General features: G+C 43.0%; 1 protein-coding gene across 1 annotated transcript in view; it reads right to left on the bottom strand.

Moving 5' to 3' along the window:
* Positions 1–5,785, bottom strand: part of quoa (quattro a) — a 42,127-nt gene extending 36,342 nt beyond the window's left edge. The window contains 2 exon segments of the mRNA XM_077219190.1: positions 296–493; positions 5,701–5,785. Coding sequence (XP_077075305.1) covers positions 296–493; positions 5,701–5,703 — 201 coding nt within the window. The 5' untranslated portion in view covers positions 5,704–5,785.
* Between the last annotated feature and the right edge of the window lie 19,253 nt (positions 5,786–25,038).

Raw genomic sequence — 25,038 nt, 5'->3', positions numbered from 1 at the left:
TGAAAATGTTGTGTTTTTATTAATCAGAAAGCATTTACAGTATAAGAGAATATGAGTATAGTCAATGTATACTGTTTCCATGGACAGCAACATTACACGCTAAGGAAAATGTAAAAAACCAAAAAAAGCACAATAGGACCCCTTCATGAGAGTTTATTTTATACGTTTCTACAGTGCCCATACTTGAAGAAACATTTGTAGGTCCTGTAACTAGCCGGCATTTTTTGTATGTTACTAGTTTGACTGTAATTTCTAAGGTCACTTATACATATACAAATTTTCCCTCCACACTCACACACGCCAACTGCTGCACTCTCTCCAGAAGATGCCTGGCAGGGATGAGGAAGTCGGTCAGACACTGGAGGGCGTCTCCGTGGTAACGAGCATCGATGACCTGGAAGAGCTGGCTGAGGACAGTGGAGGCCGTGACCTCAAACGGTGGGTAGAGGACAGACAGACAGCTCTGGATATATGAGTCCAGGGACTCTGGGTTCTGTGGGACACACAGACATGCAGTCCATGAAGAATATAAATAGCACATTTACATTTTCTGTGATGTGCATGTTGGTTACACACACACACACACACACACACACAAAAATACACAAAATATTGTGTATATGTAAATATAACAATAAACCAAATCAGTTCAAACACGGGCATCTTTTACTAGAATCTGGTACTGAAGTCAAGTCAAGTCACCTTTATTTATATAGCGCTTTTTGCAATACAGATTGTTTCAAAGAAGCTTACAGAGATAACAGGAAAATAATGCAACAAAGTTTGTTTTTAGAAGAGAATAGCGTCACAGCTATGGAGAAAACGTCTTGGTTATGTATGTAACCCTAATTCCCTGAAGAGGAACCAGTCCAATGGCGTGATGGAACATCATGTGACGTCATCGAGCAGGAAACTATAAAGCACAACTGAATAAAACAGCGTCTGCTTCTGATAGACTGAAGTAAGTTGATCACGGGCATGCCGGGAGTATGGCAGGGTGACACAGCGTCTTGTTCCCTCTTCAGGAAACTAGGGTTACATACGTAACCGAGACGTTCCCTTTCAAGGGAACTCGAGCTGCGTTGAAACGCTGTGGGAACCCTAATACCCACGCCCCAATAAGAGCAAGTGTCCCTCTGTGTGAAATCAATGCGCACATCTAGGCGAAAGCACCTGCGGCCCTTGATTGCTGCAGCCATACTCCTAGAGGAGTGGTCCCATACAGCCAAAGGTGAAGGCTGACTGGCCGACTCATAAGCAAGTGAGATGGCCTCGACCACCCACTTGCTCATCCTCTGCTTAGATGCTGGACACCCCTTTGTGGGTACCCAAAGCAAACAAACAGTGTCCAGACTTTCTCCACAGTTCTGTGGACGTAAGCATCTAAGGCCCTAACTGGGCAGAGCAGATAAAGTTTCTCTAGGTCTGACGTCCGGAGGAGGACAGAAGGCCTGCAGTACTCTAGGTCTTACATTAGTAGGAACCTTTGGATCAAGGACTTAGGGTGAAGAAAAACCCTTTACCATACCAGGAGCAAATTCCATGCACCTAATGTACAACAGGCCGCAAGGTATAATGTTGGACACTGCTGCCATCAGACCTAACAGTTTTTGAAACTGTTTCACAGTGGCTTGCCTACAAAAGGAAGAACACAATATTGGTACGCTTCGCCCCCAAAAGCGAACCTCAGGAACTTCCTGTGTTGTGGAAGGATGGACATGTGGAAGTATGCGTCCTTTAGATCTAACGTGACGAATCAGTTCTCGGACCTGATTTGTGACACGACTTGCTTAAGTTTTTGTTGAGCTTCCCTACATCGCAGATCTAATATTGGACAAAACCCCCACATCCTTTCTTGGGGCCATGAAGTATCGCCTGTAAAACCCGGACTCCTTGCTGGGCGGAGGAACCCATTCTATAGACTCTATTTGCATAAGAGCTTTCACTTCTAGTTCCATAACCAGAGCCTGCTCGGGGCCAACCACTGAGGGAAGGACCCCACCTGCAGGACCCAGCGAGATATATTTGGTAGAAGTTTCCAGTCTGCCAGAAGATCTACTGAGGATACCAGCCTCTTGAGACTGACCTCTGGTGTATTTCGAACAGCAGGCACAGTGCCCTGAAGCGGCGCACCGGTAGGGAACAACTGGCCTGACCGCTCTAGAGCCCTCCTCGGAGGGAGCAAGCAACCGTCGGGTAAAAACCCTCTGGGATCCTCTGCGCCCCGGCATGACGGCGGGGTTGGCAGACCGGCCCCCTGAGGGCATCGAGGGGAGACGGGCACCGTCTAATGAGGTGAAAACCATCTTCCCCACGGAGGGGTGAACCCTCAGAAGCCCCACACCACTAGCGTCAGGGCTTCTTGGCCTTCTTAGAGATAATAACGGTCCTCAGATCCGTTTTACCATAAGCATGGATTTTAGAAAGGGCACGAAGCATTCGGCGCGTGGTCTTACCATAAGCATGTATTTTAGAAAGTGCATAGTATTTTATGCAGCTAAAAGGCCAGAAAGATCTTTCATTTAATTTCTCAAATTTAAATGCAGCCAATAACAATCACAAGTATTTCATAGTCTGAATTACAGGCTGGATATCCATATTTGAATACAAAAAGAATCATAGCTCACAAACACACATTTTAGTTGTGATAATAGGAGAAAGAGAGAAAGGGGAAATCCTTATTGAGCTCAGTTTCCTCCACTTTATAAATATATTGTGGACCCATAATCTACGCACATGCCTCAGCAAGCGCAAGACACGAGCTAGTTAAGACTCAACAGGGGCGGAGCTAAAACTTTCGATAGTGCCTGTGTGTTTCTACAGGGATTTTTTTATGAATGAAACTCTCAGCCCACACTGACGCGCATGAACCACCCCCCAAACCCCGATATGAGACACTGGACCTGGCAGGTGAAGGCAGAGAAAGGCCGAAGCCCGTCTCTAACCCCTCTGCCAGATCCATTTGCGAACCCCACGACTCGAGCCGCCGCTCTGCCTCGGCAGAAAGGGAACAGTGATGTCATCGTTCAGCTCAGTTCAGTTCTCATATAATGGTGTCAATGCAGGCAGATCAACAAAATTGTTCAATGTTAAATTAAATGTCCCCAAACTAAGCAAGCCAAAAGCCAAAGGCGAAAAAGGCCACACTGGCAAGGAACCAAAACTACATCAGGTGAAAGAATGAAGGGGAAAAAAAAGATTCATCCTGAGAAATTGTCTCTCCTGAATATTCAGCTCAACTAACAACCAAAAAACACAAGACTTCAATCAAGTGAGTATCACCCGCAGACAGACAGGTGTGTGAGACAGTCTGTAGGGAGTTTTCAGTTTCAGTTTCAGATTGAGTTCTCTGACCCTCAGGCCCAAATCCTCTCCTTTAGTCTCTGGATCTGGATTTAGCCGCTCTGCTGGTTCAACAGGGTTAATGGACATTCCTAGTCCAGTGGGCTGAAGCATGCGCATGCATATACGCACACCACAGAGGTGTACATTTAAGGGCAAGGGCCCAAAGTTTTAGAGAAAACAGAGACGGGGACCGCTCAACTGTTATAGATCACACAGGATTTACTGTCCAGATCAATTATTAGATGATTACTTTATATACAATCCAAAATGAGAAATAAAAAGAAATACAATTTTAAATGTAATATTTTATCCCTATTATGCTATTTTAAAAGTTCATCATTTTGTTTTGAAGTCTCCTATAATAGGTTTACATGCATCCATTGTAACACGTTAATGTTCTCATAATATCCAATGCAGCATCATCTGTCTGAAACGGTTCAATAAAGATTCGGTCTCTCTAAACCCCACCTTTCTGTGAGCTTCCTCAGCTCTGATTGGTCAGATGGCCCAGTCTGTTGTGATTGGTCGACCAGTAACGATGGCGTCGGTTGTACTGTATCTATCTCATCCTTTGTAAGTGCGTCAAACTGGATTTTCTCTCACAGCAGAAAAACTGTGTCTTCTTGACATGAACAACACAAACCAAACTCTTCAAGTCTCAGCAACAACTACAGTGTTTGAGGGTCAAAGTAGACGTAGTTCAGACCATAAGACCATAGGCTGGCATTATGCAAATATTGAAACTGGAATTACTGACGACTCATTTCAGGCAGTTCAGAGTCAATTCTTTCTTTTAGAAGACAATAACTCTATTTATCTGCATTTTTATCTTTGCAGCTTTGCAGACCTTTTACATTCACAAACAGTTATATTACACTGCATGGAAGGTATTTGAAAAAGGTATAATAGGTGCTCTTTAATGGCCATTCACACACCATTCATAACTATAATTATAAAGTTTTAATAATCATTCTAATTTTATGAGAATAGCAAAGTTCAAACCACAACTGTAAAGATAACACAAAGCACAAGCAACAATATTATTGGAATCACTTTCAGAATGATATGTCCAGCTGATGAACGATAAAAACATTGACAGCCAATCAGAATACTTCATAAAAAATAAATCAACTTTCCATTTCTGCTGAGATCGCAAATTACAGTTGCTTTTGAGTGACTTTACAGTATTTACTTGTATGATAATTTCTAACAAAAATGAGAAATCTTTGAGAATAGATTGCCTTCATTATTATTATTATATTATTATTATTAATATACTATTGCTCCTTGCTCCTATACGATTGAATCCAGCTCGGATAATTTCTTGAGTTTTATCTTGTGTGGGTTAGTAAGGGTCTGATGTGAGAATGGACACGTATGTGACACTGGATCTGTCCTGCCCGATATATTTCTGACTGATCCGCATTTATGTCGAGCGAGAAACCGACGCCACGTTTGAGCACTTGCTGAAATATTCTCGCAGCGACCTCGAATCTCCTCTGACCTCAGCGGCCATCCATCAAATCACATGACTGATGATCTGTGTGTGAGTTAGGATATATGAGTGATTTAAACATGAACACTAGTGTCCAGTTTCTCTCTCATACGCAGAGACACTCAATTATAAACAATATCCTGTAGCACTGTAAAAAAAAAAAAAAGTTATTAAGAGTAAGTTTTACAAGATTTTAAACTACACATTTAGTTTGTGTTACTTGCGGTTTTAGCAATTTCTGAGTGAAAATGGTTTCTACACCAATTTTTTTTTGTGTCATTGAGTGCATATAATAAATCCAGTCACATTTTGAACCACAGGAGAATAAAATAAAACACATTTGAAACTCTTTAGTGACAGACTAAAACAAGAACAGATTTCCATTTTAACTTCGCACCGACTTTCAGGGGTTTATACGTTTCAAAGTAAAACCTACACCAAATGTTTTTTTTTCATAGAGTTTGTCGATAAAATGATTAAGTGAGAATTAGAAAACAAAAAGTAATACTGTTATGTTCATTTATCACATGTTGGAGCAAATGTTTGAATGTTTATCCAGGCCAGTCAGGCAACAAAGAGCATTCAAGCATCTGATGCATGAGGAACGTGACACTTGACTTTCCTCAGAGGAATGTCATGCGTTATGATTCACTGTCGACTTACAGACACACTGCTCTTTTCTCACGTCTTCTTAAACTTCCATTCATGCCATGAAGGTATTCTAAAAAATGCCACAAAGTGTCATATTGGTTTGCAGAATGAAACAGCAGTTTATAATTATCTCTTTGCATTATCATAGTTCATGACATGAAGTCAAAGGTGCAGAAGGTTTGAATACAGAACAAAAAAAGTTACCGTACCATTCTGACCAGACGACAGCACCTCTCCAGTTAAACCTCCATGTCAACTATCTCTGAAGTCCCTCTGAAGCAAGTAAGTGATTTATGTTGTTAAGCGGATCCATCCATTCTGTATGTGTCTGTCTAAACTACTGAACACTGCAGGACTCTGATTCCTCTGTCTGTCTGCTATGTCTTTGAAAAGGGGCTGTCCACAGTTCAGAGAGAGAGACGGAGAGAGAGAGAGAGAGAGAGAGAGAGAGAGAGAGAGAGAGAGAGAGAGAGAGAGAGAGAGAGAGAGAGACTAAAAGCACATTTTGACCTCCAAAAAAAACTCCAATGCTACTCGACCCTCAATAGAACTACTAAATTGGCCAGTTATCTATGTATTAAACATTTTAAAGAAAGACAAATCCTCTCCAAATACAGATTAAGTGACCACGATCTAGAGATAGAGAGAGGAAGACATAGACAAACATGGAGAGAGAGAGAGCAGAGGATCTGTAGACACTGTGATCTACAGCACATAGAGGATGAGGAACACTTTCTGCTCATATGTACTAAATACACCGATATAAGATAAACTTTTCTGCTCAAATTTGAAACCTTTATTCCGTCATTCTTTGAACTGAGTTACACTGAAAAAATGTCCTTCTTACTCGGAGAAGATGTTAATACAGCTGCACTAGCGGCTAAATATGTGCTAGCTATTCACAACGCCAGAGACAGCTAATTCTCTAGAGTGACCCACTGTTTTTCTGTATTTATTCATCTATTAAGACAGATTATTTTTATTTATCTATCTATTTACAATGTTACATGTTTTATTTGTTTGTTTGTTTATATAATATGTTGATGCTTTGGCAACATTGTGTTACACAGTCATGCTAATAAAGCTAATTTGAAATTGAATTGAGAGAGAAAGAGAGAGAGAGAGAGAGAGAGAGAGAGAGAGAGAGAGAGAGAGAGAGAGAGAGAGAGAGAGAGAGAGAGAGAGAGTTTCTGTTATCAGGGATTTCCTTGTACTTTTAAAAGAAGCGTGCCACAATAATGAAATGGTGGATATACCCGATTCTACATGATACTTCAAAAGAATACAGTTATGGTAAATGCCTAAAAAATATGTTATAGAATCATCCAGCACAATTCTTCTGTCAAATTCTGAGCTTTATTAAATTTGTAAGTAACAAGGAATCAATTATAATCAATAATGTACAGCTGAAATTAAATTTGTTTAATAATTTACGGATTTACAACATTAACAGTTAATTTCTGTTTTGTTACTGTGAAGTTTTTTTTAAACAGTCTGTATTGTTTAAAGCGATGTATAAAAACAAAGTTCTGTCATGAAACTCTAGATGGTGGCGGGTGATAGGTCTTTAACTCAATTTGCTTGCAATCACATCATTCTCTATAGCCCACAGTAGCCAATGAGTTCACTGCTTATCCTCCAAATACTGGTCAGCATTTGCTGTAGCAGTTGCAGTGCGCTTTCAGAAACCCTCCACCTTCCTCAGCTCCACCTGTATAGATCTGCAGCAGCAATAACAGCAGCAGCAATAACAGCAGCAGCAATAACAACAGTAGCAATAACAGCAGCAACAATAACAGCAGCAGCAATAACAGCAGCAACAATAACAGCAGCAGCAATAACAACAGTAGCAATAACAGCAGCAGCAATAACGGCAGCAGCAATAACAACAGTAGCAATAACAGCAGCAACAATAACAGCAGCAGCAATAACAACAGTAGCAATAACAGCAGCAACAATAACAGCAGCAGCAACAACAGTAGCAATAACAGCAGCAACAATAACAGCAGCAGCAATAACAACAGTAGCAATAACAGCAGCAACAATAACAGCAGCAGCAATAATCATCAACAGCAGTAGCAGCAATGACATCAGTAGCAATAACAGCAATAACAAACAGCAGCAGTAATAACAGCAGAAGTGTAGCAGATCTATTTCACCAAGACCAAACTTATCAACATTGTCATATCGATTACCATGCCAAACACTCCAGAGTTGTCATGACAGAAATAAAGGACTCAACTTTAATGCAAAGTCGTCATGAAATGGCATTTGCGATGCATTTATTTTCATAATGTGACAAATTTCACAGTGAAATATCATTATGTAATGAATATTTAGTGCATAGAAAAATGTAGATTTAGTCCAATAATGTAACATGATTTTCCCCATCAGGATTTTATAGAACTGTGAAAAGTGATCACATTAATAAAAATGTATTTCGTCAACCACACAACCGTTATGGGAGTAAAAAAAAAAAAAAAAAAAAACTCTTGCATTACAGTTTGATAAAAAATTACAAAAACTTTGCAGCAATGATTTGCAATAAGATCAAGAAATCAAGAAAAATAAGGTTTATTTTGACTTCATGTTGACTGGAATATTTCTTTATTAATTCAAAAATAAGTCAATAGTAATCATATTTATCATGTCGGTTTTATCGGCTGCTAGTTTCAGTACTTTCAGCTGCTTTTATTTGATTGTTTTGAAACAAACGAAAGTTCAAATGAAAAAACATAAAAGGTTTTCAAGAGAACGTTTGATTCCATGAACTTTTGATTTGAACTCCACAGAGAACTTTTGATTCTTTATAAAACCATCATATTACGTGTGTTTTAAAGAACCTAGAAACCAGTGTGCAGATCTGATATGAAATATCAATATCTATAATTAAACATTTAAATCTTTTTTTTTAATTTCCAATGAACCATATAAAGCCAAAATATTCTTGATGAAAATGGAGTTATTTACTGCCATTATATAACCAATTAACAGACCTTTATTTTCGTAAAAGTTGATAGTTAACAGATTACCGTTAATATAAATTCTGTAAAATTTTTAATACAGTAAAACTTAATGTTGTTACCATGTAAATCCGTGACTCAAGGCGAGACATAGTACCTCGTAAAAGCAGCCGAACGGTTAACAAGTGCAAATCAACAATGATCTCTCAGAAAACAGCTAATCAGAGTCACAGACCTCATGAGATGAACAAAGAGACACATTCCCCAGAACCACAGCGTTACGCAACTCAGTTACTCATGCAGCCAAGAAAACTACTTTGCTTACTTGCTAAATGCAATCAGTAAATGACATGCAAACACAATTTGTCATTTAAGAAACAAAAAAACTTCCATATAAACCACATACAAACAGAAATGCAAATGTTAGTCGGGTAGAGAGAGAGAGAGAGAGAGAGAGAGAGAGAGAGAGAGAGAGAGATAGAGAGAGAGAGATAGAGAGAGAGAGAGAGAGAGAGAGAGAGAGAGAGAGAGAGAGAGAGAGAGAGAGAGAGAGAGAGACGTGCTGTAGACGCTCAGCTCGTAATTTCTCTACATGCTGAGTGAGAAATTGCTGTTCTCCAGAGATCCATTAGATAAATAGCAGTTAAAGATAGCAGCCATTAAACCGGCCCGACCCACTCAATGAGGGAGACAGATGCGTGAGTGTGTGTGTGTGTGTGTGTGTGTGTGTGTGTGTGTGTGTGTGTGTGTGTGTGTGTGTGTGTGTGTGTGTGTGTGTGTGTGTGTGTGTGTGTGTTAACTGATAAGGAGAGTTTAGACACAAGCAGGAAACAATTATTGAAGGGACTTGACATCAGATACTGTTTAATGTCTATATTATGTGTACTATATGAATGAAAGTGCCCCTATTATGCTATTTTAAAGGCTTCGACTTTTGTTTTGGAGATCTTTCAACAGGTTTCCCTGCATCCAAGGTCAAAAAACACTCTTAATTTACATTGGAGCATCAGCCCTTTTCTCACAGTGTCTGAAACGGTTCGATAAAGGATTCAGACTCTAAACCCCTTCTTTCCAGCTATATTACAGACTACATGAAAGGCAATATCCGAAAAAGCATAATAGGGAGACATTAATTATTTTGAATAATACATTGGAATAATTATTGATACATAATTCATAATAATTAGGCTGTAATGTATGGTCATTGAAAATGTCAAATATGGCAGTGTGGTAAAGTATCTCCAGCAGTATTTTGACCACAAAGTAAACACTGAAATCTGATATTTATTTATTCCTGTGATCAAAGCTGAATTTTCCGCATCATTACTCCAGTCTTCAGTGACACATGATCCTTCAGATTTGCTTTGCTACTTCATATTTTAGTGGAAACTGTGATACAGTTTCTTAGATGGATTCTTAGATGAATAGAAAGTTCAAAAGAACAGTATTTAAACACACATCTTTTGTAACATTAAATGTCTTTTGTGCATCAATTTAATGCACCTTTCCCTGATCATTTTTATTCTTTATATATATATATATATATATATATATATATATATATATACTGACCCCAATTGTTTAACGGTATAGTGTACTTCAATAGCAAGTAGCAAGTTTGTCTATTTTTTTTAAAAGGAATAAGCTCTTTCAGCCATTTCAAGGGGTGTTTTTACTAAGTTTGCAAATCTAGTAAATTTATATTTTTATTGCAATTTGAAGTGAATATTATGAAATGTTTATGGAATTTAATTGAAAAAGAAAAGTGTGTTTTCCTCTTTTCTTCAGTTTTTTGTTCTGTCACCTCAGGCAAAAAAAAAAAAAAAATGATGGCTTTTACACACACATGCACACACAGACAAAAAAAAAGATAGTGATGCTTTGGTGTTGTTGACAGCAGAGGAATCGACTCTGTTCACCCTACAGCAGCACATTAAAGCTGATCACACATCTGAGAACATCTAAACAGTCATGACCTTAACAGAGAAAACACTGACGGATGCTCTTTCCTCTCTTTCCAGCATGGACTCCTCCGGGGAACCGGGAATGCCTCAGCGCATCTCTGAAACCAGATCCGGCGGGCGAGAGCGAGAGTAATGCGGCCCGAGGCGGCTGGTCGTGCTGGTTTTACTGTCCTTGGCCTCGTGACAAATTCACATTACATAAGAATGTAAACTGAAGTGAATTGACAACAGCACTAAAGTTAGTTCGGCTGTAACCGGGGAGTCCAGACGTATCATCCGTTAAAGAAACAGTGAGAAACTCACTAAAACTAAAGTTTAGTTCTTTCACATTTGACAATGATTACGTAAATGGCGTGTATCATAGAAAAGACTTTAGATAGCCTAACTATTAATTTTTTTTGTTATATTTAGCATTTTCAATGTAAAGTAAACAGGGCCGTTCAGAACTCATCATTGTTGAGTTAAGTGTTAGTATGTTTTGCAAAAGAAGTCAGCCAATCTTATCAGAGGTCATTTACATAGACTGTATAGTTGTCTTTATAGGTTAGTTCACCCAAAAATGAAAATTCTGTCAGTAATTACTCTCCCTCAAGTTGTTCCAACCCCGTAAGACCTTCGTTCATCTTCGGAAAACAAATTAAGATATTTTTAATGAAATCTGAGAGCTGTCTCATAGGCTGCTAAGCAATTTCTATCTGCAGTCCAGAAAAGTTGGTAAAGACATCGTTAAAATAAACCAAGTGACTACATTGGCTCAGTCTTAAGTTTATCAAGAATATTATATTCTTATTTGACAAGAATACTTTTTGTGCGCAAATCAGAGATAATAACGAATTTATTGAACTATTTATTTTCTTCTGTGTTGGCCTGTGAGTGACTTCACGAGACTTCATGTGAGAACTGAGAAGAAGAAAAGTCATATTTTTACACACACATGCACACACACACACAGACAAAAAAAAAGATAGTGATGCTTTGGTGTTGTTGACAGCAGAGGAATCGGCTCTGTTCACCCTACAGCAGCACATTAAAGCTGATCACTGGTCCCACACGTCTGAGAACATCTAAACAGTCATGACCTTAACAGAGAAAACACTGACGGATGCTCTTTCCTCTCTCTCCAGCACGGACTTCTCCGGGGAACCGGGAATGCCTCAGCGCATCTCTGAAACCCCATCCGGCGGGCGAGAGCGAGAGTTATGCGGGATCATGAGCGTTCATGATCATTTGATGGGAAAGTGTGAAAGGCAAGCCATTCATTTTGCGACATTGGTAAGGCACTTTTATATTTTCTCATTGCTTTCCATATGGGATTGCAACAACACAAGGGTGAATTACTACAGAATTTTAATTTTTGGGTGAACTATCCCTTTAAGGTACAGTAGGCCTACAGCCTGTGAAATTTTAAGGATGAGATCGAGAGGTGAAAATAGTTTTTAAAACTAAATGACAACTGTTTTTGGTGCAAGACGCCGTTTAATTTTAGCAGTGTTATTTAGTAAATACTGTTATAGTTTTTTTTTTTTTAATATTTTGAATACATTTTTATTTTTGTATTTTTCATTTTCATATTAATTTTAGGTAAGTTTTGGTGAAGCTTTGGCAACTAGCTGAAATTATATATATATATATATATATATATATATATATATATATATATATATATGTTTAGTTTATAAGTTTAGTTAACTAATAACCATGGCAAGAAGATTATATGTTTGTACAAGTACTTTTTTAGAGAAGAACAATAAAATAAAAGCAACAAAAGTGTCACATTTGGCATCTTTATGGGGCGGTTGAGTCAAAACAGGAAATTCTGCTGTCATTTACTTGCCCAACCCCAATTCTTATGATTTTTATTTTTTGCAAACACAAATAATGATTTATTCATGTTTGTTTCTCACAAACAGCACTTTGAATATAATGCACAAGTTAAATGGTGCATTTAAGGTAAGTTCTTTTTCTCTTTTTCCTATTCACTTTTACTGTATGAATAAGAGAAGCTAATTTTCATTTATGGGTGAACTAACTCCCCAAATCATAATCATTTTTCTTGTTTAGAAAGATAATGACTCATAAACCCACTTCTGAAAGGGTCACCCAATGCCACAGCAGGTGCAGTGTAACGTTCACCGCGAGTGTTTGGATGAGAAACAGTGTGATTGGTCTAATCAGAGATCCGACTGTAGTTCCTGACTGTTGATGATTGCTCAGATCTGAAGTCATAATCCTCAGGGATGTTAATTTTACATGCAGTAATGCAACAGACGACGGGAATGTTGCAGTTATGCATCTGCCTCCACTTGCCCGGACATTCGTTTGCGCTCGTTAAATACCCACAAGGGAAGTGTGCTATTTTCAGTCATGATGAGCAGAAGCACTCGTCTATCAGAGATTACTTGAGCTGTTTAGCAAGGCCAGTTTTCACGTAATGATATCCTTCACAACATCCACATGCGGTTGTGTGGCATTCTGGGATTTGGTGTCTTCTGGGGTTCAGTTTTGAGTTTTTCCCTGAGCATGAAGGAATGTTAATGATGAAAACATCTAAAATCGGATTATTATTACTTTAACATTGAGAAAATATTAAGCCAGGGTTGGGAAACTGTAAAAGTAAAAATGTTGAAAGAACGTCTCGGTTACGTATGTAACCCTAGTTCCCTGATAGGGAACGAGACGCTGCGGCAAACGCTGTGGGAACGCCCCTGCGTTGTGCGTCATGAAGCACGTATGGAATCAGCCCAATGGAGAGATGGAACGTCATAGGCGGGTGACGTCATCGACCAGGAAACTATAAAGCACCCCATAAACACAAGCGCAACAGCTTCTGATAGGCCTGAAGGAAGTGCTAGCGGGAATGCCGGGAGAATGGTGGAATGACGCAGCGTCTCGTTCCCTATCAGGGAACTAGGGTTACATACGTAACCGAGACGTTCCCTTTCAAGGGATCTCGAGCTGCCTCAAACGCTGTGGGAACGCTAATACCCACGTCGCCATTGGACCAAGTGGCCGCCATGTGAGAACTAGCGCACAGAGGACGAGAGCACCTGTGCCCCAGGGGTAGAACTTAAGTCTAGGTCGTAGAAATTAATGAAAGTATGCGGTGAAGACCATCCAGCCGCATCACAAACGTCACTGAGGGAAACTCCTGACAGTAAGGCTTTAGAAGCTGCCATACTCCTGGTAGAGTGGGCTCATACAACCAAAGGTGAAGGCTGACCAGCCGACTCATAGGCAAGTGAGATAGCCTCAACCAGCCACTTGCTCATTCTCTGTTTAGACGCGGGACACCCCTTCTTGGGTGGCCCAAAGCACACAAATAGTTGTTCTGACTTCCTCCACAGGGCAGTTCTGTGGACATAGGCGTCTAACGCCCAAACAGGGCAGAGTAAATTAAGTTTCTCCTGGTCAGACGACAGAAATGGAGGACGACAAAAGGCCTGCAGAACTGTAGGTCTAACAACATTAGTAGGGACCTTGGGAACGTAACCTGGTCTAGGATGCAGAAAAGCCTTAACCATGCCAGGCGAAAATTCCAGGCACGAGGGTGAAACCGACAGAGCCTGCAAATCTCCGATTCTCTTTAGTGAGGAGATAGCAAGAAGAAAGATAGTCTTAAACGTGAGAAACTTCTCAGGAACTTCTTCGATAGGTTCAAGAGGAGCTAGGGAAAGACCTTCTAATACGATGGCCAGATCCCAGGCCGGCACCCTCGTACGAACTGCTGGCCTCAGCCTCAGTGTGCCACGAAGGAAACGAGTTATAAGCGGGTGTCTCCCAAGAGAAACTCCACTGAAAGGGACGTGGTAAGCAGCCAGTGCCGCCACATACACCTTTAGTGTGGAGGGGGATAGCCCTGTGGAGAAGCGCTCCTGCAGGAATTCCAGCACTGCACCCACTGGGAAGAACTGGTGCTCTCCACACCAAGAAGTGAAGAGTTTCCACTTCAAGGCATAAAGCTTCCTCGTGGATGGAGCTCTGGAGTGAAGAATGGTCTCAACAACCTCGGTTGAGAGACGAGAGTTCATGAGCTGGGCCCCCTCAGAGGCCAAGCCCACAATACTGGGCGGGGATGAAATATCATGCTGCCCGCCTGAGAGAGTAGATCCCTCCTGACTGGGAGCTCCAAGGGAGAGCCGTCCAGGAGTGAAATCAGGTCCGCAAACCATACTCGGGCCGGCCAGAACGGGGCCACTAATAGTAGGCTGACCCCGTCCCGGCGAACCCTCTCCAGAACTCCAGGTAGCAGAGCAATCGGGGGAAAGGCGAACAGACGTGACCTCGGCCACGGCTGCACCATAGCGTCCAACCCCAGAGGGGCTGGATGGCTGATGGAAAACCACAGATGACAATGCGTGGTGTCCTTGGAAGTGAATAGGTCCACCTCGGCGCGACCGAAACTCAACCAAAGGAGCTCCACCACCTCGGGATGGAGTTTCCAATCCCCCGGCCTCGGCCCCTGTCTCGACAGGGAGTCTGCTACCACATTCAAATACCCAGGAAGATACATTGCTCTCAGAAATAGTAACCTCCCTTGGGACCACAGGAGGATCTGACGGGCCAACTTGTAAAGCCGGCGAAACCGCAGGCCCCCCTGAAGATTTATATAAGAGACCACCGACATGTTGTCTGACAGAACTAACACATGATGACCTCTCAGGTCTGCTAGGAAGTGTTTCAGAGCCTGGAACACCGCCAACATCTCTAGACAATTTATAAGCCGTGATAGATGATGGTCCTGCGACAGCCCTTGGGCTGGACGACCACTCGTGACCGCCCCCCACCCTGTGAGGGAAGCATCCGTCGTTAGCGTTACGCGACGACAAAGAGCCCCCAACACAGGCCCTTTGAATAGGAACCAAGTTTCTTTCCACATGACCAGAGCACGAAGGCAGCGCCGCGTGACTTTGACCGTGCGGAGCGGATTTCCCCTCGGGGAGAATCCCTTGGTCCTGAGCCACCACTGTAGCGATCTCATGTACAACAGGCCGCAAGGTATAACGTCGGACGCTGCTGCCATCAGACCCGACGGTCTCTAAAACTGTTTTACAGTAAGTAGCTGGCCTAGCTTTACTTGTTTCACAGCTGAGAGAATCGAAACGATGCGGGTCGGAGCGAGTCGCGCCTGCATCGAAACCGAAACCCAAACGACACCCAGAAAAGTGGTCTTCTGAGGAGATAATACACTTTTCTTTGCGTTCAGCCTCAACCCCAACTTCCTGATATGAACGAGAACGACATCTCAATGTCGAACCGCCATCTGCTCTGTCTGAGCTAAAATCAACCAATCGTTGATGTAATTGAGGACACCAACACCCTGAAGCCTCAGGGGCACTAGTGCTGCGTCCATGCATTTCGTGAAAGTGCGGGGAGATAAAGCTAGGCCAAACGGAAGAACCCCGTGCTGGTACACCTCGCCCCCGAAGGCGAATCTCAGGAACTTCCTGTGTTGTGGAAGGATGGAACTATGGAAGTACGCGTCCCTTAGATCTATCGTGACAGACCAGTCCTCGGATCTGATTTGTGACACGATCTGCTTGATAGACAGCATCTTGAATTTTAGCTTCCCTACCGAGCGATTCAATAGGCGCAGGTCTAAAATTGGACGCAACCCCCCATCCTATTTTGGAACGATGAAATATCGGCTGTAATAGCCTGACTCCACACTGGGAGGAGGAACCCGTTCTATAGCCTCCTTTTGAAGGAGTGCTTTCACCTCTTGTTCCATAACCAGAGCCTGCTCGGGGCCCACCACTGTAGGCAGAACCCCTCTGAATCTTGGTGGACGGCACCTGAATTGGATAGCATAATCCCTTTCTATTGTCTGCAGGACCCAATGAGATATTTTTGGAAGGCTTTTCCACTCTGCCAGAAATTCTACTAAGGGTACCAGTCTCTCGAGACTGGCCTCTGGTGTAACTTGAGCAGAAAACGCAGCGCCCTGTAACGGCACACCGGCAGGGAACAACTGGTCTAACTGCTCTGAAACCCTCCTCAGAGGGAGCGAGCGTCCCTCGGGAAATCGCTCGCTGGGACCGTCTGCGCCCCGGCATGAAGGCGGGGTTGGCAGAACGGGCCCCTGAGGGCACCGAGGAAGAATGGGCACCGTAGAAAGAGGTGAACACCTTTCCGCCTCGGTGGGGACCACCCTCAGTGTCCTGCGCGCCGTGGCGCCAGTACTTCTTCTTAGCCGAAGCCTTCTTAGCTAATATAACTGTCCTCAGATCAGTTCTATTACTGGGAGATTTCGGCTGAGAGTGCCGCGGCTGAGCCCACTGTCCAGCAGGGGGAGCACGAGACGCGACACTCTGCTTCAGCACCCTATATGATGAGCTCGCAGACGGCCGGGGCTGCTCCCGCTCAGCAACCCCAGGGACATGAATTTTTAAAGGGAGAAATTTCTTAAAAGCTGTTGTTTGCTTTTCCTTCTCCTGGAATTTATCAATGACAGAATTTACAGCATTGCCAAATAAACCCAGGGGGGAGAGAGGAGTGTCTAAAAGGAAAGCTTTTTCTTTTTCTTTTATATTTGTCTGATTTAACCACAGATGTCTTTCTGCGGCCACCAGAGCTGCCATAGATCGACCCACTAGCTGGGCCGGCTCTCTGGTTGCGCGCAGGGATAAATCAGCAGCCTGACGCAGTTCGCGAACCACGTCAGCACTGACCTCCTCACTCTCACTCACGTCCCTCAGCAGGTCAGCCTGGAATGCCTGCATAATAGACATAGTATGCAGACATGACGCAGCCTGACCCGCCGCCGAATACGCTTTACCCACAAAAACCGAAATATTTCTAAAAGGCTTGGTGGGTAATGCCGGTGCTTTAACAGCCTTGACGCAGCCTCGAGGGAGAGAAAACTCGCAAGCGTCTCTTCCACGCGAGGCATAGCAGAATAACCATATGATTTTGCCTCCACAATATTAGAATAAGTTGAAGTCTGGGGACTAAACACTCTATATGACACCGGTTTTTTCCACGATTTCGACACCTCAGTGTGGAGATCGGGAAAAAACAGCAAACACCGGCGTAGAGGTTGCACTCGTGACGGCAAAAATCTCTCATCTAATTTTGATTTAGAAACAGACTCCTGTCTAGTCACTGGCCATACAATGCTGAGTTTTTCTACAGCTCTTGTTAATACTTCCACTAGCTCATCACTTTCGGGAGTGTAAGGTGGCGAATCCTCCACATCTCCCTCACTTATAACTGGTGCCTCAGCCTGAGCGGAAGAAACCGCAGCGCGTGCTTCCGAACACGGGACTGAGGCACTGGATCTCACAGGTGAAGGGAGAGATAAGGCAGAGCCCGTCTCTAACCCCGCTGAGAGATCCATCTGCGATCCCCACGATACGCGTCGTCGCTCTGCCAAGCCAAGAGCGGGACCCGAACCGCGGGGAGCGGGCACCGAACCGCTCTCCTCGAAGAGCGCCCGGCGGGAGCAGAGCGTCCTTAATGGCAGACGCTCGCAATGCTCACAATCAGCTCCCTCGAGAGCTGACTGGGCATGCTGCACTCCCAAACAAACAACACAAAGAACGTGTGTATCCCCACTCGTAAAATAACGCGAGCAGGGAGGGACACACTTCCTAAACTGCTGTTAGTTCGCCATATCTCAATTAATATATATATATATATATATATATATATATTAGGGGTGGAGCCGAACCCGAATACGGTATTCGGAAAGGCACAAATAACGTGTTTTTTACGAATACTTATTTCGAACAAATACTTTAGAAAATATTTGTATTCGGGAACAAGAAAAACTTTATATCAAAAAGCTGCGTTTCCTCACGAGACCGCAGTGCGCGAGTGAGTGAGTGACGCTCAGGAAGAGGTGACTGACACAGGCTGCTCCACACAGCAACAGAGAGAGCTCGGCTGAGCGAAAAAACACTTAACTGCATTACTATTTTTGTTGAATAGATTTTTGTACCTTAACTGGGTTCCGGAGGCAGTTTATAACTTTCGGGAAGTGGAGTTTGATCGGGAGATTATTTCATTACGCTGCATTATTGACGTCTGCAGCCGGGTGCTCTCATGTTCGCTCTGTTTACGTAGCTCTGTTATCTCCGTAATTATTTGTTTTTATTACATGGCTTGGTTGAATTCTAATGTAGAATGCGGTCTGTTATTTCCATGGTTATTTCTAAATAACAGACCGCTGCTAAGTATAACACACCGTTGCCACGAAAAACAGAGCGTTGCCATGGATTCTAAACGTAGAGACGGAACGGACTATTTTTTTTAGCGGAAGCAATACAATAGTTTTTAAATCAATAAACTCCTTTTTAAATCAATACTTTGAGTCAAATTATTGATTTATTTGGTAGGTAGCCATGTAGTAAAAGGGATAATGTATAGCGAGGTGGTTGTTATAGCGAATACAAACCCTTCAGGCTGATTCAAGACCCCTCCGCTTCGCGTCAGGCTCATAATCAACCGCCTCGCTATTCATTATCCCTTACTTATTCTGTCTGTTCAGCGTCCTCAAACAAGGACGGGTGGTGGTGGGATTCATAATGTTCACAATGGTATTTTATTAGTTGTTGGTTTAACCATGGATGAGGTAATGGCTGTTATGTTATTTTCTTTTCAATGACGTTCCTTGGTAGGCTACATGTTCATTGCTGGATTTATATAATTAAAGAATACTTACACTATAACGTAAATTAGAAGTGTAACGCAAAAAAACTAGATTTTTACGCCTATTTTGGATTTTACTCGAATACAAATACAAATACAAATACTTTTCCCCCCTCAACAAATACAGATACAAATACCGGCTGCTTTGCACACCCCTAATATATATATATAAATTGTTTGTGTGGTGCAGAGTATGTAAAGACAATATTCACACAGGGACAGATTCACATATAGCGCGACTGAAGGCACAGAAAGCTGTTGCGCTTGTGTTTATGGGGTGCTTTATAGTTTCCTGGTCGAGGACGTCACCCGCCTATTACGTTCCATCTCTCCATTGGGATGATTCCATACGTGCTTCATGACGCACAACGCAGGGGCGTTCCCACAGTGTTTGACGCAGCTCGAGTTCCCTTGAAAGGGAAACTCGCATTTCATTTAAAAATGCTCTCCGTCCACACTAGCGTTTTCCAAAAGTTTCTCATCCACACTGAAACGCCAGAAAACACTAAAATCCCCTTACAGCGCATGAGTAAACCCTTATAAAAGCTCACTGAGATGATACAGAACAAGAAATAATCAAGTTATCACGCAATTCTTAATTTTATTTAGCAAAATATCTCAGGTTCAGGTCGCACTCAGTCACCATTATATGTTTGGTTTTAAAACGTGACTGCTCTTATGTTTCAGCAAATGCGAGTGAACTTTCTGTCATCTTTGCAGGACTGTGATATAAGAGTGTGCAAAGTAACATATTTTAGCAACCGCGTGAAAGTGAATAGCACATAACAGGCACAGTACCGGTATAAACATGAATATCTATGGGTTCAATATGCGTCACATGACTAAACTTACATCATCGTTTTCAAATACCTCAGTTTTGACAATCTACACTACAACGCGAGAACGGTGTTTTCAAATGTATCCCATTTGGAGAGTGTTTTCTAAAAGCTCTCGTTGCTAAAAACAAAAACAACTCGGTGTGGATGGAAGGCCAAAACGGAGAGAAAAAGAAGCAGAAGTTTTGGAAAGACCTTTGTCAAACCAACATTCATATAGTCTGTCTTTCCTTGTTAAAAATGACAGTTACATGAATTGATTTGAATTCCATTTCATTTCAAATCTCCTAGGTCACATTCAAATTCAGAATGGAACTTTGCGTTGCGTTTGCCGCCTCATTTCAAAGTCGAGTAACTGAACCGGAATTTAAAAGGCATTCTGATTATTTCCTAGTCCAGTTTTTTGGAGGGAAATGACAACAAAAAAACTTCATTTACTGATAACTTCATTTATGTACAGGATATGTGCTGAACATAACTAAACTATATGATATAAGTCACTCTGCTGCATGTCATGCCCTTTAGCCGTGACTAAACACACAGTACAACACGGCCTCAAGTGTCTTACTGCTTCATTTATAAATTCAGCCCATTCCAGAACTCATTTCATGTTCTCGGATCATTTTCACTTTTCATTCGCATATTAATGTCACGTCTCAATCCCATGATGCTCTCTGCTGGTCCCTGTGACCACAGTGCTGAGTGTCTGTATACTGACGGATCTACAGCTGCGTACACGAGAACAAACAGAGATGAACAGCTGAGCCGCTCTCAGACGCCACCTTCACTGCTGAACCGCATTCATACTGCAGACATGAAGACAGAAACAGCTGAGGACCTGCTGTCATTTCTTCATAGGGAAAATAACAGAAAATTCTGATTTGTGGAGCTCTGTTTAGTAGATTGTGGCAAACAATTATAATGAAAAAGCCGATTGTGAAATTTTCCCCATATTCTCCATTGTCGCAGCTCCTCTCTGTTTAGTTCCTGTCTCTATGAAGTCCCTCCTTCTGAAAAGCACACTGTGCTCTGATTGGTCAGCTGGATCAGTGTGTTTTGATTGGTCAAGCGCTTCGAGTGTGTTTAGGAAATGTCCATAACATTATTTCCATAACTGCCAGTTTCAACACACTACTAACTAACTCAACCAGGCCCCGCCCCTTTATTCTGCGTGTAAATTATTTAAATGAGGAATATTGTGACTTGTTAGTTCCCGGAAGAAACTCAAGACTACAATGGAGGCGTTTCAGGGAGTTCAGAAACACTGACACTGATATAGAGAATAACATCGGCTGGAGGGACTTTTTCATGCTCAAACAGCAACATTACACACTAAAGAAAGATAAACATATATAAATAAAAGCCTAATAGGTCCTCTTTGCGCAACAGACCAGTCGTTTTTTTGAGTGTGTAAAAAGTTTCCTTAAACATTTCAGAACTTTTTTTCACTTATGCAGCAGAGAAACGAGGGCCCATTATCTTTAGAATATTGTCTTTGAACTTACATTTTTGCGGTCGCTCTGTATATTTCTATGGCATCGCTGTCGAGGAGTAATTAGCTGGTGAAGTGGATTTACTTCATGTAAAGTCAACGATAGTTATAATCAGGATTGTAATGTTTAAAGCAGATGTCTTAACAAATGTCAATAGATCGGGAAGATTTTAAACGATCCATTTATTCATAAATACGCAAGATCCCTGTGAAAATCAAGACAAGGAGCGCAAAAAGGGGCGGGGCTACATAAGGTCTATTCTAATAGGTTGTTTTCTGACGTTTGCCCATCTAGCATGTTCTTGCTAAAGAAACTGGCCTTTCATAAAAAATGAAATGACTCTCAAACCACCACTGCAGCAGAATATTATCATTGGCAAATACCAACGTTAAACCAGCAGGATCATATGGAATAATATATGACAATTTAAAAAAATCCAAGTCCAGCAAAAGCAACATGTGAACAGCTGAACAGAAAGCCAAGTGTAAATATCGCAGTCTGCCATGATACTTATTCTCACAACTCAAACTTCAGTTGCACACTGTGTCCTGATAAACCTTTACTTCATCCTGTTATATAATGAAGCCTCACTATCATTTATTTACAGAAGATCTAACAGCCTCCAGGGGAACATTTTCTTCTCTTCTCGTCTTGCATTTTTCTTCGAGATGATACATGCTGTCATTTGGTTTGGTGTTGTGCTGTTTTCTCACTATATATAATTTAGATACTTTAAGTCAGTTTTAAGGGTTTTTATCTAAATAAAGATGTTTGGTTTCTTGATAAAGAATTCCCACAACTGTGAGAAATTAATTTGAAATTAACTCAATATTTTTGAGGCAACTATGGCTGATTGTCACTGATGTTTTTGTCCCTCTTCATTTTCTTCTTTTCCAACACAAGAACGTCTTATTATCAAGAACAATTTTGTCCGTATATATTGTCACGGTAGATGTATTCGCTGGTTCCTTCTAGTCTTGTGTTTATGTTGTTGTATGAGTGCACGTGTGCAAGGGGCGTGTCTGTATGTCATTACCTGATCCACTCCAGCTGTTCATCATTACAATCACCAGCTGCAGTTCATCTCACCACGCTTCTTAAACTCACCGCTGTTCTCTCACCTTTGTCAGATCGTTGTTTGATGTTCCCCTGTCTTCTGGTTCGTGTTCCTGCCTGGTGTTTCCTGTTCGTCGTCTTCCGTGTGGATTTGGATCGTCTCACCGTTTGTCTGCACGTCACCGGTATTGACCATCGAAGTCCCTGCGTCACCTATCTCCACCTGGCTCACTGCACCCTGGACTTGTGTGTTTTGTGCTAAATAAATATTGTATTATACTCGCGATTGCTTCCTGTGTTTCTGCCTAACATGACAGAACGATCTGACCATGGTATGGAAGCAGCGAGCGCCTCGTCATCCTCACTCGAAGAGTTCATCCATCACAGCATCCGTAGAATGGACTCGCAAGAGAAGGAGATTGGAGATACGGGCCGTGCAGTTCAAGCCCTGGTGACGCAGGTGTCCGAGCTCACCCAGCAGATCCAGCGCCTACGACCTCCCACTGCGCCACCCACACCGGCCGTTCCTCCCGCATCATCAGGAAGCCCCTCCCAGTCAGAACCCCGGCTACCCACCCCAGAGGCATACTCAGGTGAACCGTCATTTTGTAGAGCCTTTTTGACTCGATGTTCTATGCACTTTGCCCTGCAACCTCATACTTTTCAGACCGAGCAAGCCAAAGTGGCGTTTGTGCTCACGCTATTGACTGGGAGAGCGGCACTCTGGGGAACGGCGGTGTGGGAAAACCAAAATCCATGCTGTGCCTCGTTCCAGACCCTCGCCGCCGAGATGAGACTGGTTTTTGACCGTGCGGTCACTGGAAGAGAGGCGGCCAGAACATTGGTCGAGCTACGGCAGGGAAGAAGATCAGTGTCCGAGTTTTCCATCGAGTTCCGGACCTTGGCGGCAGAGTGTGGATGGAACGAGGAGGCGCAGTGGGACATGTTCCTGCATGGGCTGGCTGACCACGTCCAGAAGGAGATCTACGCCCTGGATCTTCCCACTACCCTCAACGGACTCATTGATCTGGCCCTGCGGGTGGACGCTCGGCTGTCCAGAGTCGAGCGTCGAGCCACGCCCACCCGCACACTTGAGGCAGCCAACGGGCTACGATCCAGCGGCAGGGACGTGGTCAGCCCCGTCTACGATCACGAGCCCATGCAGGTGGGTCGAGCTCGGCTTTCCCGGGAGGAGAGGGAGAGGCGGAGGTCCCAGGGCCTTTGCCTGTACTGCGGAGGAGCCGGACACTACGCCTACAACTGTCCGGTAAAAGGCCCAGCCCGATAGTAAACATGAGGCTACTATCGGGTGGGATCTCCGCCAGGAAGACCTCATCCACGACAAGATCTACCTCCACCCTCCTCTCGGTAAGACTAAGATGGTCAGTCCACCAGCACGATTGTCAAGCACTGTTGGATTCGGGGGCCGAAGGTAATTTCATGGACCATAATTTTGCACGCAGATTTCAGATTCCCATCAAACCCCTCCCACAGCAGATTGCAGTTCATGCACTCAACGGACAAGAACTTCCCACCATCTCATTATCCACTGAAGAAATCACTCTCATCACCTCTGGCAATCACTCGGAAACTATTTCATTTTTTATTCTGGATTCACCCCTGGCACCCGTTGTTCTAGGACACCCATGGCTCATTCAACACAACCCCCGAGTGGACTGGATACATAGATCTGTGCTGGAGTGGAGTCAGGAATGTCATAGGTCTTGTCTCGTCTCTGCTTGTTCGTCTGTACCTGTTTCTGTGTTTCAGGAGGAAGCAGGGGATTTGTCTAACGTGCCCGCGGAGTATCTGGACCTGAAGGAAGTGTTCAGTAAGTCTCGTGCTGCTTCTCTCCCTCCGCATCGTCCCTACGACTGTGCAATAGATTTACTCCCAGGTAAGTCTCCGCCTAAGGGCAAGTTATATTCGCTTTCGATTCCTGAAAGAGAGGCTATGGAGAAATATATTTCTGATTCTCTAGCAACCAAGTTCATTCGCCCTTCCTCTTCTCCAGCGGGGGCGGGGTTTTTTTTTGTGGGGAAAAAGGATGGTTCTCTGCGACCTTGCATTGATTACCGAGGGCTGAATAACATCACGGTAAAGAATACTTATCCTTTGCCGTTGATGTCTTCAGCCTTCGAGAGGTTGCAGGGAGCATCCATCTTCACCAAATTGGACTTACGTAACGCTTATCATTTGGTCCGCATCAGGGAGGGTGATGAGTGGAAGACTGCGTTTAACACCCCTAGGGGGCACTTTGAATATTTGGTCATGCCGTTTGGGCTGTCCAACTCCCCAGCAGTTTTCCAGGCACTGGTCAATGACGTGTTGCGAGATATGATCGATCAATTCATATATGTCTACCTGGATGACATATTGATTTTTTCTGCATCTCTCCAGGAGCATGTGCAGCACGTCCGACGAGTGCTTCAGAGGTTGCTAGAGAATGGGCTTTTTGTCAAGGCGGAGAAATGCGATTTTCATGCACAGTCTGTTCCTTTTTTAGGATACATCGTGTCGTCTGAGGGGATGCGGATGGACCCTGAGAAGATTAAGGCTGTGGTGGATTGGCCAAGTCCAGATTCC

This window comes from Siphateles boraxobius, unplaced genomic scaffold, assembly GCF_051911475.1.
Source record: "Siphateles boraxobius isolate OS27281-9 unplaced genomic scaffold, OSU_SipBor_1 77, whole genome shotgun sequence".
Lineage (NCBI taxonomy): Eukaryota > Metazoa > Chordata > Actinopteri > Cypriniformes > Leuciscidae > Siphateles > Siphateles boraxobius.
The sequence above is the reverse complement of the archived record's forward strand: the minus strand, read 5'-3'. Positions and strand labels throughout refer to the sequence as shown.